The following is a 16,650-nucleotide window of genomic DNA, read 5'->3' as shown; positions in this document are numbered from 1 at the left end:
TAGATCTCTTCCAATCCCCTGGGAGCCACTTCAACCAGGGAGGCTGAAACAATGCCCACCACCCTCTGTGCTGGCTCCTCAGTGATCAAAAGCGGCAACCAGCAATTAGAACCCACAATCCCAACATTCAGAGGACAAGGTCCTTACTGCCCATCCAGGTCCCAGCAAGTTGCCCCAGGGACATGAACAGCCACCACCCCACGATAGGCTGAAAGGCACCAAAACTCCCCAAATCTACCAGCTTCTTTGCCCAACTGTCCCATAGACAACCCCAGAGCTCCAATATCGTTACTTCAGCCAAGGCTGCCAGCTTGATGGCCGCTAGGGGAGAAGCAGGTCGCTGGGGCTTCCTCCTGGCCATCTTCCCTGGCATCACTCTCACGCCCCCACTTTGATTTGAAATGTGCACAGAGTTCCTAACTCACAGAGCCCTCCCTGTAGGTGATCTGCTTGTTCTCAAGGAGGCTTTAGAGTCTCCTTCAAGTCTCTGTTGCTCCTGAATTTCACGATGGTGGGTCTTGGTTTGAGAGAATTTATTGTGCAGGACACCTGATTGGCTCTTTGAATCTGGAGGCTGTCTTTCAACTCTGTTTTCTCTGGAACTCCCATCAGTCAACCTCCAGACGTCCTGATATATAATTCCATATTTTTCACATCTTTTCCGATTTTCTGGGATATTTCTTCAATTATATCTTATAACCCTTCAACAGCTGTTTTTATTCTGGCTATTATATTTTAAATTTTCTAGTCATTCTTAGTTGTTCTATGCATACAATTCTTTAAAAGTAGCACATCACTGGGCTTCTCTGGTGGCGCAGTGGTTGAGAGTCCGCCTGCCGATGCAGGGGACGCGGGTTCATGCCCCGGCCCGGGAAGATCCCACATGCCGCGGAGTGGCTGGGCCCGTGAGCCATGGCCGCTGAGCCTGCGTGTCCGGAACCTGTGCTCCACAATGGGAGAGACCACAGCAGTGAGAGGCCCGTGTACCGCAAAAAAAATAAAAAAAGTAGCACATCACTGAGAATTCCCTGGCGGTCCAGTGACTGGAACTCCACACTTTCACTGCTGAGGGCCCGGGTTTGATCCCTGGTTGGGGAACTGAGATCCCACAAGCCGGGAAAAAAAAAAAAAAATTAGTACGCCATTCTTTCTCGTGGATATAAAAGTTCTCTTCTCTTTCTAAGGATGTCTTGCTGTCATCTTGTAGTTTTCTTCTGTTCCCTGCATTGTCTCTATTGGCACTGGGTGGATTTCTTCTGCTTGCATCGTCCAAGGTCTCTTTCATGCAGAGGTGGTGCTCCAATATCAGGTGACCCTTGGCTGCAGTTCACAATTCACACTGAGGCACTAATGGCTGATTGGAAGTTCTGGGTAAATGGACGGCGTTTTCACACAGGAGCTTTGCTCTAGTGGTCAGGAAGCAGCATGGTCACTTTCTTGAAAGAATCTCCCAGTCAGTGCCTCCAGGGCTTTTCCTTTGGGTCAGCTTTTCCAGAGCAGAGTCTGCTGGCTTCCTGCCAGTCGCAGGATGGGGAAGGACACATCTTTTACAAACCTGGCCACAGCAGTCCTGAGGTATGGCTGGGGGGATAGTGGACCTCACTGCCACCCTCCTCAGTCGTGTCTGAGGAGACCCCAACCTCCTGCTCGGGTGGGTGAGGGGCCGTCACCTGCCTGGGGTCAAGCCCTCTTTACGTAAGTCTCCAACCCTATTTCACTGCTCTGCCCTCCCATCCCCCACGGCCAGAGGTCCTAGTGCCCCAGTTCCAGGAGGTTCCTAGCATTCGGTGACGCAATTCCGCTTCCTCCCCGTGAGCTTCAACCGAGAGAGATCTTCAACTGAAGCCTGTCACCCCAGGCCCTCTGCCTTCCGTCTTCCAAAACGTTGCTGACACCCGTCCCCTGCTGCAGTCACTTCTTCCATTCCACCTTCGAGGACAACTATCCTTTCCTGCCCTTTCAGTTTGGTTCCAAGAGGGAAGGAGGATAAACCCAGGTGGTTAAGCTGCCAGGTCGAGGGGGAGCCGCTGGTCTTTCCTCAGTGGACTCCCATTAAAGAATAAACAAGTGCCTCAAAAAATGTTTAAAAGAAGTTGTTGGGGAGGAAAATGCCATGAAATTAGGCAGAAAATTACAGAAGACTCAGCAACACACAACCATCTGGAATGAGTCCCAGATGCCTTGCAGAGCCAAAGAATCCAGACAATGAAAGTTCAGGAACAGGCAGTAGCAGCAGCCTCTGGCCCTGTGGCGTTCAAACTCAGAACAGAAGTCACCTCTGGGGGTGGATGTTGGGTGGGAGGGGCCCGTGGGAGTCATCAGGGAGCAAGAAATATTCACCACCTTGACGCGGTGGTCGTGACACAGGCGTGTACACGTGCAAAGATTTGTCAAGCTGTACTCTTCAGATCTGTCATTGTGTGCGTCTCACATCTCAGCAAAAGAGCAAGGGAAGGAAACGGACATTTATTGAGTGCTTGCTGTTTGCTAGGCACTGGCTAGGTCTGCTTTTCTAATTCATTCATTTAATGAGCACCTACTATGTCCTGGGCACTATCTAGGTTCTGAGGACCCAGCAGCAAACAAATCAATTAGCATCTATGCCTGCGTGATGCTCTCAGTTAATGGGGAGACAGTATCAAATAACTGCATCACAAAAGTCAAGTGACAACAGTGACAAGTGCAGAAGAAGGAGCAAGTCCCAATCCGGGGTGGGAGGGTGTCAGAAAGGCTTCCCTGAAGAAACGAAGTTGCAACAGAGATCTGAGGGGTCAGGAGGAAATGACCAGTCGTGAAGCACGAAGAGCATGGGGTGCAAAGGGACCAGCACGTGCAAAGACCCCGTGGCAGGAGGCGTGTGCACGTTCATGAGGGTAGAGAACAGGGCCGAGCAGGGCTCCACTGATGCCAGAGGGGCCTCAGAACTGCCGTGCCCCAGACGGGAAACTGAGGCTCAGGGTGTCAGCCCCGGATTGCCCAGCAAGTACAACTGGGGCAGAAACCAACTCTGTCTGTTCCCCCTAGGGAACGTGAGCGGGAGAGGCCGCCTGGGCTCCGGCCTCCAGTGGTGCCCGCTGCCCTCACGTTCCCTGCCTCTCAGCCCCACAGGGCCTGCGGCTGGGGGTGGCCATGGAGCCCTGCCCCGAAGAGCAGTACTGGGACCCGCTGCTGAACACCTGTGTCTCCTGCAAAGCCATCTGCAGCAATCAGAGTCCACGCACCTGTGCAGCCTTCTGCAGTGAGTCCTGGGGCCCGAGCCTGGGCTGGATGCCCCTCCTGCCCCCGGAGGTCCCCCTGGCCTGCACTTGGGACCTGAGGAGGGGTGGAGGGAGACGGGAGATGGACAGTGTGGCACCTTCTACCTTTCGACCCTCCTACCCTCCTTGCAGCTTCCCAAGCATGCTCCGTTCCTTCCTGCCTCAGGGCCTTTGCACAGGGATGCATTTCCCCACCTTCTCCCCCGGGCTCCCTCCCACCCGGCCTTCAGGTCTCAGCCCCAAATCAAGAGGTCCTCTCTGACTGCCGGATGGAAAGTGGGCCCTCCTTCATCATTCTCTGATCTTTCTTCTGAAACTTTTTATTATAGAAATTATGACAGAAAGAGAGGACGGCATGATGAACCTGTCTACCCATCAGCAGCTTTAGAAATGCCACCTTTACAGTCCCCAATTTTTTTACTTGTGTATTTTAAAGCCAATCCAAGAACTCGTATTATTTTATGTGTAAATACTGGATCACGAACCCCTAAAACATAAGGGCCTTTAAAGCATAACCTCAATGTTTTATCAGCCCAGCAATAATTCCTTAGTATCATCTGCACTCAGGCCACATCCAGTTTTCTCGAATTGTCTTTTGCTTGCTTTTTCGTAACTTGTTCTTTCCCCGATGGAACTTATCACAGCTTGTACCACACGTTCTTTCCTGTGCGTTCATGTGTCTCGACCACCCGACTGAGAGCTCAATTCCTTTCTTAAGCCTAGCACAGTGCCTGACACATAGTAAGTGCTTCATAAATACTGGCTGAATGGGGCTCAGAGAGGCTGAGTGACTTGCCCAAGATCACACAGCACAGTAGTGGAAGAGTTAGGATTTGAACAACAGCTTTCTGAGTCTGCAACACCATGGCTCTGAGCCACTATCCATTAATGAGGTGGACATTCAGTGTTGACCCACAAACCCCTGGAAAGAGGAATCTGACAGACCCTTCAAGGAGGTTATTATCTAGTTGGAGAAATGACTCCACTTCATGGTAAAGAGGTGAACTACCGTAAAACGCCACAGCTGGGAGAGACCACGTCTGGCTGATGGGTTGGGGAGCGAGGAAGTTTTCTGGTAGGAAGCGCCACCTGAGATGGATTGTTAAGAGTCCACAGACGCAGAAGTCAGATGAGGGGGAACAGCACCCCTGGACGAGGGACCAGCGTGGACAAAGGCGTGGAGGCGGGAAAATACAACAGGGAATATCGAGGCCCAGAGGGGAGGTTGTGAGGTCAGGCAGTGAGGGCTGGTGGTCTGTGGAGCTCTGTCACCTGCACAGCCACATGGGGGTTCCCAAGGACGAGAGGAGGTCACGGCAAGCCCGGGAACACTGCTGCCATCGGGCTAACTCCACCTTGTGAGTGTCGGGGTCAGGAGGGTCCAGGGCCACAGCAGGGTAAGGGCAAGGGGTGGTCACTGGTCCTGACAGGATCACCCGAGTCTCCCCTGAGGTCCCAAATGCAGGCCTTCCTGGTTTTGCCTTCTACTCTGAAAAGGATGTACGTGTTGGCATGTTTGCATCGCCAAGAGCCACAAGTGAATATCCTATTTAAACCCTGAGCATTATTCATTATGTGTCAGGCACTGTGCTGGGGACTTCAAATCCCCGTAACAACCGTAAGAAATCACCATTGTTATAATTATTCCTCTCCTGGAAAACAGGAGACTGAGGTATGGAGGGGCCAAGCCCACCACGTGAAGTGGCGGACCAGAGCTTCCCCCAGCCCGCGTGCCTTCAAGGTCTGGGTTCTTGGCCTCTGTCTTGTGCTGCCTCCAAAATGCGCCCTGAAAACCTGCATGCGAGTCACATTTTCATATGAATGAATCTTAGAGACAAGGGAAACCTACCCTGTGAAAGTATAGGTTTCTGTATGGCACTCAAAACTGCTCTCTCCAGCAAGTGTGAATGGGCTTCAGTTTGCTTGGCTTCTGCCCCTTGGCACTGATGCCTAGTTAAGCTCCTGAAATTCTCATTTATTATTAAGACAGAAAAAACACTATTAATCTGGGCTTTCTCACCTTCCTTCCAGTCCCCTTCCCCAACTTGCTAAGGCAGATTCTGGTTTTGTTCTCCATTCCTTATATTTATATGAAATATGTTTCTCGCTTATGAGGTTTGAAAAACCCAAGTAAAGAAGTTATGTGACAATGTAATAACTTAAAAGATAACTAGAAAACCCTTATACAGTTAGTACTAAGAAACGCTCTTTTAAATTATAGGTCAAAGAAGAAATAATAGTGAAAAATAAGAACATTCTAAACTAGGTACAGAAAAAATACTACATGTCAAAATGTGTGTGATGCAGCTAAAACAGTACTTAGAGGACAACGTATAGTCTTACATTTGCATACTGGAAGAGGACTTGGATTACTCTGGAATTGCTTTTGGGGAACTGGACTAGGATTCTTTTTTAACTTTGATCCCTTTGAGGCCAGACCCCCAGTTTCTGCCTGTGTCTGTCACCCAGCAGCATCACGCATCTCTGTCTCCCAGAGTCACTCAGCTGCCGCAAAGAGCAAGGCAGGTACTATGACCAGCTCCTGGGGGACTGTATCAGCTGTGCCTCCATCTGTGGACGTCACCCCAAGCAATGCACACACTTCTGTGAGAACAAGTTCAGGAGTCAAGTGAACCTCCCACCAGCGGTCAGGAGACAGCGGACCGGAGAGGCCTCGACCCGGGCAGACAACCTAGGGAGGTACCAGGGATCAGAGCACAGAGGCTCGGATGTGGGTCCAGGTAAGCCACCTAAGGTTGGCCTGCGCGGTGTCCAAGGGTCAGAGTGGATGGAAGGCAGGCACCAGGCCTCAATAAGGAGAGGCTGCAAAGCAGGAAGTCCAGTGCAGGCAAATGGCCAGAAACCAGGGGGGTGGGGGGATCATCACAGGATAGAAAAAAAAAAAATTAAGCAACGTTTATAGAAGTCTGTGGGCAAGAAGGAAGCAAAAGAAGAAAAAAGACCTGACAGCTGGGAGTCTCATAATGGTGGCTGAATGAATTCTCAGAACACAGGGCAGCGAGTGGATAGCTCAGCTAACCAGTGAGCAAGACCCCCACTCCATTTAGAGGCAATGGAGACTTACCAAGAATGAGAAAGAAAAGTACTATCAAAAAAGCTCACGGTGGAGATGGGCCTCCTTAGATATGTGAGAGGGGTCTCTTGAACTAGGCACTTACTAAGTGCCGAGCACTGGAAATGACCTAATTAGTCCTCCCAGAAAATACCTCTTGGCTCAGCTACTCTGCTCTGTGGTGTCAGAGAGGACGGGGCTTGGGTGGGGATGTGGACCCACAAACACTTGATATCTATGGTGCTCTTGGTCTGCCAGGCGCTGGCTGGTTTTCCTCCTTTTCTGTGACTTTCCCCATGACGTCACTTCCATGAGAACAGGCTTCATGTGTCCTGATAACGAAGTGCCCAGCCTGGTTCTTCTCGGTTAGACTGTTGTCTCTTACTCTGCTCTGCTCTCCTGTCAGTAAGCTGCTGCCACATAACAAACAGCCCCCAGATTCCACGGCGTGTTATTCCTCATGGCATAGGGCTTGGCTGGAGTCAGCTGGAGGGGCTCGGCTCCTGAGTCTCTCATCCTCCCCTGGGACCAGCGGGTGGGCAGCAGCATCAGAGGTGACACACGGGCCTCTGAACCTCTCGGCCAAGAGCTGGCACCCATCACGTGCTGCATCCTATCCCTCCAGATGCAAAGCCAGCTAGACTCAAGGCGGGGGAGACAGACCCCGCTCTCGGCTGGAGGAGAGGCGAAGGATTTGTAGCTGTGGGGGGTTTGTGGCCGGTTTTTATCCAGCACAGCCTCTTGTGAGAGGAAATGCAGATTCACACACAGAGGGCGTGGATACGGGTGGAGGGGGTGACGAACGGGACCACCAAGGGGGCTGCTCTCCAAGGTCTGGTGACCCCCGCGCCTTCCCTGCAGTGACGTATTTGACTCTTCCAGCCAAACCCAGAACCCCGTCCACCTCCGATGCCACAGATTCCCCTTTACAGACAGAGAAATTGAGTCTCAAAACCTGGAGGGTCAGTGCACAGCTGAGCGGGGACTCGGGCCCGGCCTGCGGGTTCCAAAGTTTGTCCGCTCTGCAAGAGCCAATCCCCGAAGCAGTGTTCTGTGGCACCGTCGCCCACTTAGGGGGACCTCTTGCCAGCGTGACACCGTTAGCCCTTCCTGTCTGTGACCACCAGCCAAGCCCCCTCCCCAGAGGGCCTGGGGTGGACCCTCCAGGTATGAATCCCCCAGGAAGTGTGGACAGACATTCCAGGAGCCAGTGGGGTCAGCGTGACCACGTCTGACCTGGCCGCTGTCCCAGTCATTCCATGGTGCGGCCTCCCGAGCCTCGGAGGGCTGGGTGACGCCTCGCCATACCTGCCCCTGCCGCGTCTCCCTCTGGAGGTCTGGGGCTTACGTGTGTCCCGCTGTGTCCTGATACCTCGGCGTGCAGGTGGGGCGAGAGCTGGGTTTGGTGGGGACTGTGAACAGGAAGTGCCGGGCCCACACCCTGGGTGTTAAGGGCAGGGCGTGCAGAACACTGCCCGTGGCAGCGGGGCTGACCTGTCCCCCCCCACTCACTCCCCGCCCTGCCAGCCCCCACCCTTGGCCCCTCCACGTCTCTCGGAATGGCCGTTCCTTCATTTGACGGTAACTGTGGAGGGCTCAGCTGTGCCTGGGGGGACGGGTGCAAGAGTCAGGCAGACCCTGTCGCTGACCCCATGGAAGTTACAGTCTGATGGGAGAGACAAATGACTGAGTAACCTCAGTGCGTGGCGACGACATCCCCCAGCCAGGGTGCGATGGGGCGAGGAAGGTTTCCCCGAGGAGAGGCCCTCAAGGCAGACTGGGGGCCAGACCCCTGGTTCCATCTCCCACCAACTGTGTGACCTTGAGCAAGTCACTTAACCTCTCTGAGGTTAAGTGTTTCCGTAAGACTGAGATCACCTGCCTTCACGGGGTTGCTGCACTGAGTGTCAGGATCAGCACGTAGTAACTGCTCATTTAAAAGGAAAGCATACATCTAAGAGACGACGTGGAGAAAGGTGTTCCAGGCAGAGGGCACAGCATGTGCAGGTGCTGGGAGGGGCTGGGAGCGGAAACACACGGATTCTCTGTGGACAGGGTACAGCCACTGCTAGGACCACTGGGGCTGCGACTGCTACAAACAGTGGGAGCAAAGGCTAAGCTTTAGTGAAAATTAAGGTTTGCTTTTCTTATCCGAGCCCACGGAGCCCCCAGGCCCTATTCAAGGGCCTCCTGGGTCCCGGGTTCAGAGCTCCAGGTGGCGTGAGCACGGGTGACCTGGGACGTCTCCAGACTCTCTATCTCCCCGTCCCCACTGCGGGGCAGCCCGGCACCCCCCTCACAGGGCTCTCGCAGGGCCTCAGCGACCCTGGGCCTTGATGCTCCAAATCCTTAACTTGATTACATCTGCAAAGGCTTTTTCCCCAAATCAGGTCATAAGGTCCCACGTGCAGGTTACAAGATCCCTTGTGGGAGGGCGATGCCCGCCTTGGGAGCACATCCTGCACGGCGGCCTGGGGGTTGGTCTCGTCTCTGGCTTTTTATCTCAGGGTGTGGAGTGTTTTCTCCCCACACACGCCACCCCCCATCCGCCCCCGACGGCTGCAAGAGATGTCACCGTGGCGGCTGCCCCAGGCCCCCTCTTCATCCCCAGGGCTGAGGCCAGGGGAGGGGGGCAGAAAGCCTCGGGAGCCCACCTCACCCCTCCCCTGACCTGCCTGCTCGCTGGGCTGGGGCCGTGGGGATGCTGGCGGAACGTTCCACTGGGTCGAGCTGCTACCAACAGCGCGGAGGCCGGAGCGTCCGCCCCGTTTCACCAGGAGGCAGGCCTGACCGTGAGCAAGGGTGGCCGCAGGGCCCAGGCTCAAAACCTGCCCTGCCCCGGCTACACCAAGGCCCCTCAGGACAGGTCACAGCACTGCCCGCCCAGCCAGCCCGAGCTCCAGCCCAGCAGCAGCAGTCGGGGAAATCCTGTTTCTAGGCGAGATTGACTCTGAAAACAGTACAAGCACGGAACAAATCTAATGGAAAACCCGCTTGGAAATAAACCATCCGCGGTGCCCCCTGGTGGCGGTGCTCAGAACTGCGCCGCAGGCCTGGCTCTCTGGCAAGGACAGAGCTCTCACATCCTTTCCCGACTGAAGCCCCTGCACCCACCGGGGTCAGCAGACAGGGAGGCACTGGGCGAGGCCGCTCCGCTCCGGGGCCAGGTCACTGAGGGCCGACAGAGGTCAGCGACCGAGCTTACAGACCTGAACAGCTGGTGACTGAACAGAGGAAGCACAGTGGTGGCTGGGGACCCCGTCCCCGCACCTGGCCAGCCTCTGACCCGGCTTTAACAAGCGAGGCAGCCAGCATGCTCCTTGCCGTTCCCGTCTGGAAAGGACGACACACAGGGATCGTGACGGAAGAAAGAAGGTATTAAAAAGCGAGGTTTGGGGAAAGTCTCTCCCCAGGAGCAACACCTGCTGCGGCCTGGGTTTGTCGGTTCCCACATGCTCTTGTCTAAGCACATTTCACACCAGGGAGAATCCCGAGCGCCCACCTCTCTCTCCCTGTTCACTTCCTGCCCCTGAGGCTCAGCCCATCTCAGGACCCACCAGGAAGCTGGTCTCCGGCTCTCACTGTAAACAAAGCCCAGCAAATGCCTGCATCCACGTGCCTAGAAGTGAGCCCACAAGCCTGGAAAGGGCGTGTCCGTGATGGCAGGTGGTTGCACGTGGCCCTCAGAGGAAACCACCCCACCCAGATGTGCCTGCGTCGCCAGCCTGGGACAGAGGCGGAAGGTGACATCTTTCGCAGTTTTAACTGCACCTCTCCTCCGGATCCAGGGCCTCTGCGAAGCACACTCTACGAGCGGGTCACCAGGCAGGAACTGGTTCCATTTCCCTCAGGAAGCCCCAAATCACCCTCCTCACGTGGTGGCTCAGGGCGCCCGGGAGAGCAGAGCAGAGGCTGCCAGGCCTCGTCATGGCACCGGCCAGGCCCTGCGTCCCCTGTACTGCGTACTGCTGGGTGCAGGGGGGCCCGGCCCAGCCCGACTTGAAGGGCAGGAATCGAGGACCATCTCCAAATGCCAGCAGCCAACCTCGAGGTAGTCTGAGTGTTAGAGTTCAGCTGAAAACACCTGAAATCCACCCAGCACTTCACTGTGTACTTAGCAGAGTCTGGTAGCTGGGAATTCCACCTCCCACGTGAAGGCTGCCAGCCTCTCCCCCGCTAATCCGGCCAGGCCGACGGCTTTATTTTATCCCAGGGACGCACAGGAGCCGGTGAGTAGATGGGGGCCCGGGAGCTGGGACACACGGACGTCGCCGGCCGGGGGTGGCGCCAACAGCCCACCCAGAGCTCTGTGAACGTCAGGGTGGCACCAGCCAGCTGTCACTTCATAAAATTCTGCCCCTAAGGAGCCTGCGTAAGGAAGAGGGACAGTGTCCACCTTGCCATCTGTGCGCGGCCGGCCTGGAGCCCCGGCGTGGAGCCCATCAGACCTGCCCCCAGGTGCAGCTCTGCAACTGTGACCAGATCTGAGGCTCAGTTTTGTCATCTGAAAAACAGACTGTAAGGCGGTGTGCCCACAGCGGGAACAGCCTGCAGGATCCTCAAACAGCTCAGCAAGGAGGCGCCACCTGACCCGGCAACTACACTCGTGGGACGCGTCCACGAGAGCTGCACACACACGTGCACACGGAAACCTGCACGCAAGCCTTCACAGCCGCCAAAGGGTGGAAACAACCGAAATGCTTGCTCATCATGGACAAACAAACACGATGTGGTGCATCCACACAGTGGAACGTTACTCAGACCCAACACACGTGGCCACACGCCTGAGCCTTGGAAACACACCGAGGGGCCCGACGTGAAGGTCCCGTGCTGCACAATTCCACTGGTATGAAGTGTCCAGGACAGGCGACAGACAGCGTGGTGGGGCCCAGGGCGGACGGGGGGCGTCATGCGGTGCCGGACACACCCCAAGTGCACAGGCAGCAGCCGCACGAGCCTGAGAACACACTAACCAACCCCCTCATCTTCACGGCCGTGAGCCTGGCAGCACGTGGACTACACCTCAACCTGTAAAGGAGGCGAGCGCCCCTCCTTCACAGAAGCGCGCGGGTCAGGGACACACTAGAGAAAGTGTTGCGTGCAGCAAGACCAGCAGGCGGCCAGCAGCCCTTCCTCCCGGGCTGGGGGCGCCCGATCCCAGGGCCCGGGACAGATTTCGAGGGCGGGGCTTTGGCTCGGGGCCCTGAGTGGGGCCAGCGCCCCATTTCCCCAGGTCCCCCTGGTGTACACCTGCCCCTCAGGCCCAGGAGCAACACCACCGTCTCTCTCCAAGCACGTGCTCCCTGGTCAAACACCCTCCCTGGACAACTGTCCACCTGCTCCCCCGTCCACCTCTGGTACTGTCCCAAGCTACACCCCACAGCGAGGGAGAACGACAAAGGGCGTGCAGCTCCGGGGACCCCGGCCCTCCGAGGGGGCGTGGGGGTGACCGCATGGCTTGTTTGGGGCTCACGAGGAGGAAGCGAGGACGAGGGGCTGCTGGCCGAGGGGGGGTGCTTCAGGGAGGGCCCCTCCTGACTCTGGGTCGCCCGCTGTCTTGCAGCGCCCCCAGCGCTAAAGCTGAGCGCCGGGCAGCTGGCCCTGGTCTACAGCGCGCTGGGGCTCTGCCTCTGCGCCATCATCTGTTGCCTGCTGCTGGCCGTGGCCTGTTTCCTGAGGAGGAGGGGGGACCAGGTCTCCTGCCAGCCCCGCGCAGCGCCATGTCGGATGCGGGCCAAGTCCTCCAAGGGTGAGCACGCAGCGGGGTCCTGGACATCCCTCTGTCCTGGCTCTGCCCCCGCTTCTAAGCGGAGAGCGGTTGCCGGTCCTCCCGGGGAGCAGCCTGGCGCCAGTTCCTACGGTTTCCTATCTGTCCTGGTGAAATCGGGTCAAACATCAAGGCAAGAGGAGACAGGGCCCTGAGGAAGGGTGGGTGTTGGGCCCCGGGGCTTGCCCCACTTGCCAGGACAGGGCGGCTAACACCGGAGGTGGTCCCTTGGGGGTGCAGGGCGGGGGAGGAGGGGTCCAGGCCGAGGCCAACGCCCTCTCCCGCTCAGCAGATCACTGGATGGAAGCCGGCAGCGCTGCAGAGGCAACGCCCGAGCCGACGGAGACGTGCAGCTTCTGCTTCGCGGAGTGCAGGGCGCCTGAGCGTGCCGGGAGGTGGGCGCGCCACGGCCAGAGCGCAGCCGGACAGCCCTGCGTGCGCGCCCCAAACGGTGGCCTCTGCGGCATTGAGGTCGTGTGCACGCCCGCCCAAGAAGGAGGCCTGGCCACATGAACCTGGGGGGCTGGGGGAAATGGTGATGGGAGAGAGAAATGACGGTGGGGGAGACTGGGGAGAGAGGAACAGAGCAAGGGGAAAGGACAGGGAAGGGGGAGGGGAGTGGAGGAACAGCTGGCAGAAGGGCCAGGGCCACCGTATTGACCCCAGGTCTCCACTGTAGGTCACCGGCACCTAAACGCACCTGCGGTAAAAGCACCCACACCTGCTGGACCCAGCCCCGGGGACCCTTTGCAGAAATAAAACCTCCCACACTGCCCACTCCTCACTGTGGCTGGTTTGGGTCGCGTCTCCCCGTGGTGACTGCCCCATCCCACCTCTCCCGCTGCCCCTGGGCTCCAGGCATGGTTTCCAAGGATCTGAGCGAGTGTGTGGACCGAGAAGCAAGCTCTGCTGTCCCCTGTCACCTAAGAGGAGAAAGCAGCCGGCTGATGGTGGGCCCACCATCAGGGTTGGGCCCGCCTGCGTTGATCTCGGAAAACCAATCTCCTCCCGTGTCTCCTCAGAAAGGCGTGAAGCAGTGTGACTGTGTGTGCGCGTGTACAGTCACGTGTGTGCACGCATATGCTGCTCCCACGTGTGTCACGGGGCGCGGGGTGGACAGAGGGCAGGCGGGCTGAGCCCGGGCGTCAGGCTGCTCTCAGACCCCGGACCACGTCCCTGCATCACCTCAGGAGTGCTCTCATTTGGACACCAACCTGCTACTGTTTAGTACTTTTCTTTACATCAACCTACCTTTCCTTCCAGACCTACACGCTAAATTTTTCGGATTCTGACCGGTAACACTGTATCTGAGCATTCACAATTTGTTTTCTTGGCTACACCACATGGCTTGTGGAATCTTAGCTCCCTGACCAGGGATTGAACCTGCACCCCCTGCAATGGAAGCGCAGTCTTGGCCACTGGACCGCCAGGGAAGTCCCACATTCACAAATTTTTGATACTACATATATTTTATACCTGTATTTGCAGTGAAACCTACACGTTAGGAGCATTTAAACCTGAAAATACATAACTGCTGTAGCAGCAGCTACACAGATGAACACAAAATTATGCAAATCATTCATCTGGAAACCACCTGGCGCACCTACGTGCACCAAAGGTTCACACAACACACTCTGGGAGGTGTAGACAAGAAGCCTGAGGCTCCATCCTTCCCTCATCCACTGGCTAACGGGCCCTGTCACCTTCTCAGGCTGCTGGACAAAGCCCCACACGCTGTGCGGCTTCAACACTGGAACCTCCTGTCCCCCGCCTGGAGGCCGGAGCCCACCCAGGTGTCACAAGGCTGGTCCTGCTGCGGCCGTGACGGGAGAACTGCCCCGGCCTCGCCCCCACGGCTGCAGATGGCCGTCTTCCCTTGATGCGTGTCTGTCTGTCCAAATCTTCCCTTTTTATAAGGACACTGCTCACCCTAATGACCTCATTTTCACTTGATCATGTCTGTAAATCTCCAGATAGGGTCATGCTTAAAGGTTCTCGGGGTTAGGACCTCAACCCATGAATCTGGGGGCACACATTCAGCCCAGAACACAGGTCCTCCCAAGTCCAGTCTCGCTTCAACGCGGTCTGAAACCAAGTTAGCTTCTCACAAGCACCCGCCCAAGACAAGCGTCTGACCCGGTGTTCAGTGGGCCCAAGGCGGCAATGGGGACATCTTGGTGCGGTGTCCACCGGTCACCAAGCCCACGGCAGCATCTCTTGGCAGCACGGACCCTGTACCTGGGGTAGCTGCCTGCCAGACCCTGGCGACGTCCCAGCACATCTCTGAGCTGCACGTACGCGCTTGGGATGCAAAGCCTCGTCCGAAACGTGTGCAGACTCCTCCAGCTGTTTTCAAATTCTGCTCATCTGAGCCCAAGGGGCCCTGGGGGATGCTTCTGGACCGTGCGGGGAGTGAAGGCTGCCGAAAACACAAGGAAATGTGTGCCTGACTACGGCTTTCCACAAAAATAACCTCTGGGTTGTGTCAGTTTTTCAATTGGTCTGTAGTGTAAGTTGACGTGGCAGGTTTTGTTTTGTTTTTTTAAAGACCAGGATCCTCTGTTGCAAAGAAAATCTGAAACTCTAAATACCATCCACTTTACCCACGTTCTGTGTTCTGCTGGTCCTACTTCCAAAATACACTGATTCCCGCCACCTGCCACAGCCCCCGCGACGCCAGCCCCGAATCCGCCCTGTGCACCCTGCCCAGGGCTCAGCAAGCTCCTCTGAAAAGGACCAGATGGCAGAGACTCTCGGCGACGACTCAGCGCTCACCCAGCCCTGCCGCGCTTGTGCCCAGGCAGCCAGCGCCAGGGGAGGCGGCGGGTCGGACTGGGCTCCGCCGACGCGGCTCAGACCGGGCACCACAGCTCGCCCTCCCCGCCCTGCTGCTCCGCAGCTCGGGCCTTTACCTCCAGCTTTACTGAGACATAAATGACACGTAACTTTGTGTGAGTTGCCAGGTGATGCATCTGTACATTGTAATACGCTCCCCACGTGGCATCAGGAACCCCTCCACTCCAGCCCACCGTCACCCGTGTGGTGAGAACGTGTAAGATCTACTCTCTCTGCAACTCTCAAGCACAGGACACGGTATCAGGACGTGTCAGTCTCACCCCTGGGAGTCTGTGCCCTTTGGCCAGCATCTCCCCCTTTCCCACCCCCTGGCAACCACAGTCTACTGTTTCTCTAGACACTGGCCTCTTTGTGTCTCTCTACGGTTTTCTGAAGAGCTGTCTGCGAACAGCATCGCCTCACTCCCGCCCCGTCTTCGGTGCTGCTGTCCTGGAAGCCCACGATCCGTCACTACTGTTTTTGCTTTAGAAACTCAGTAGCGTATGGAATGATTAAAAATAACAAAAACAATGCTTTGTAGATCTACCTTCACGTCTAACAATCCTCATTTTCTGGGTATGGACCTAGGTCTGTCTGGTGTCTCTCACTTCTGTCTGAAGAGCCTCCTTCAGCACCTCTTGTGCGAGTCTGTGGATGGTGAATTCTGTTTGCTTCCAAAGCCTTTCCATTTCTGAGAGATTTTTCTGGGAAGACTCTGGGCTGCCAGCTTTTTCTTTCCAGCATCTCAGAGACATCTCCCTACTCTCTCCGGCTCCCACAATTTCTGACAAGACAGCTGCTGTGATTCCTACCTTTGTTTCTTTGCAACGTGTGCCTTCAAATTTTTCTTTTTATCTTACTTTTTAAAGGTTTCAGTGTGATGTGTCCCGGAGTTTCCTGTTGTGGGTAGGTCTGTTTTGTTATTTATCCAGCTTGGGGTTCTCTGAAACGTTCGGACCTGTAGCTTGATGTTTTTCATGATAAAATTACTGGCCATTATCCCTTCAAACTGTTTGGTACCGCCCCACATCCCAGGTACCCTATTCTTTCGGTTTGCCCCCATTCTTCTCTTTGTTCCAGTTTGGGTGGCCCCAATGCCTCTTCCCTCAGCTGTGAGGTCACTGACGGGCCTGTCAGGGACATCCTTCCTGTCACCACGATCTTGGCTCCCAGCACCTCCATCCACGTGGCCCCTCCTCACACAACCCCCATCCTGCTGAAGGCTCCCGTCTGTTCCACACATGTTCCCTGAGAGCCGTCAACACATTAACCCTAATTATCCAGAATCTCCGCCTGACAGTTCCGACATTCACATCATCTCTGAGTCCGGTTCTATCGCTTTGTCTCTTGGCAGTGAGTGTTTCTACTTGCTGTTTTGTGTGTCTTGTGATTTTTTTTTTTTTTTTTTTTTACCAAACGCCAGACCTGCGTGGGAAGGCAGAGACTGACATACCAAGTTTTTATGCCTGGAATTGGCCGGCCTTTCTCCTCCAGGCCATCAGTGAGGTGCCGAGTCACAGGCTGAGCCGGCTGGGTTCTGTCGTTGCTGTGATCAGCCCCGGGGCCCAATGGCTTCACCTGGCCCCGTGGGGTCACGCTCTCGGGGAGGGGCTGCTCCCTGGCAGCTGCACACCTTCCTGCCCTTCCTCGGCGGTAGACGCCCCTGTCGCTCAGTGTTTCCTCCCCTGGGGTCCCGTCCCGCGTGCCCTCCCCCCACC

General features: G+C 56.2%; 1 protein-coding gene across 1 annotated transcript; it reads left to right on the top strand.

Moving 5' to 3' along the window:
- Positions 1-297: 297 nt before the first annotated feature.
- On the top strand, positions 298-16,630 carry TNFRSF13B (TNF receptor superfamily member 13B). The gene is made up of 4 exons (XM_022560941.3): positions 298-3,238; positions 5,753-5,998; positions 11,894-12,079; positions 12,390-16,630. Exons 1-4 carry the CDS (start codon positions 3,130-3,132, stop codon positions 12,608-12,610), a joined length of 762 nt encoding a protein of 253 aa, XP_022416649.2. The 5' UTR covers positions 298-3,129; the 3' UTR covers positions 12,611-16,630.
- Positions 16,631-16,650: the final 20 nt, after the last annotated feature.

The sequence above is a fragment of the Delphinapterus leucas genome, chromosome 19 (genome assembly GCF_059928025.1).
Source record: "Delphinapterus leucas isolate spDelLeu-1000000601 "Yukka" chromosome 19, BTC_Dleu_Yukka2, whole genome shotgun sequence".
NCBI lineage: Eukaryota > Metazoa > Chordata > Mammalia > Artiodactyla > Monodontidae > Delphinapterus > Delphinapterus leucas.
This window is presented reverse-complemented; position numbering and strand designations above follow the sequence as displayed.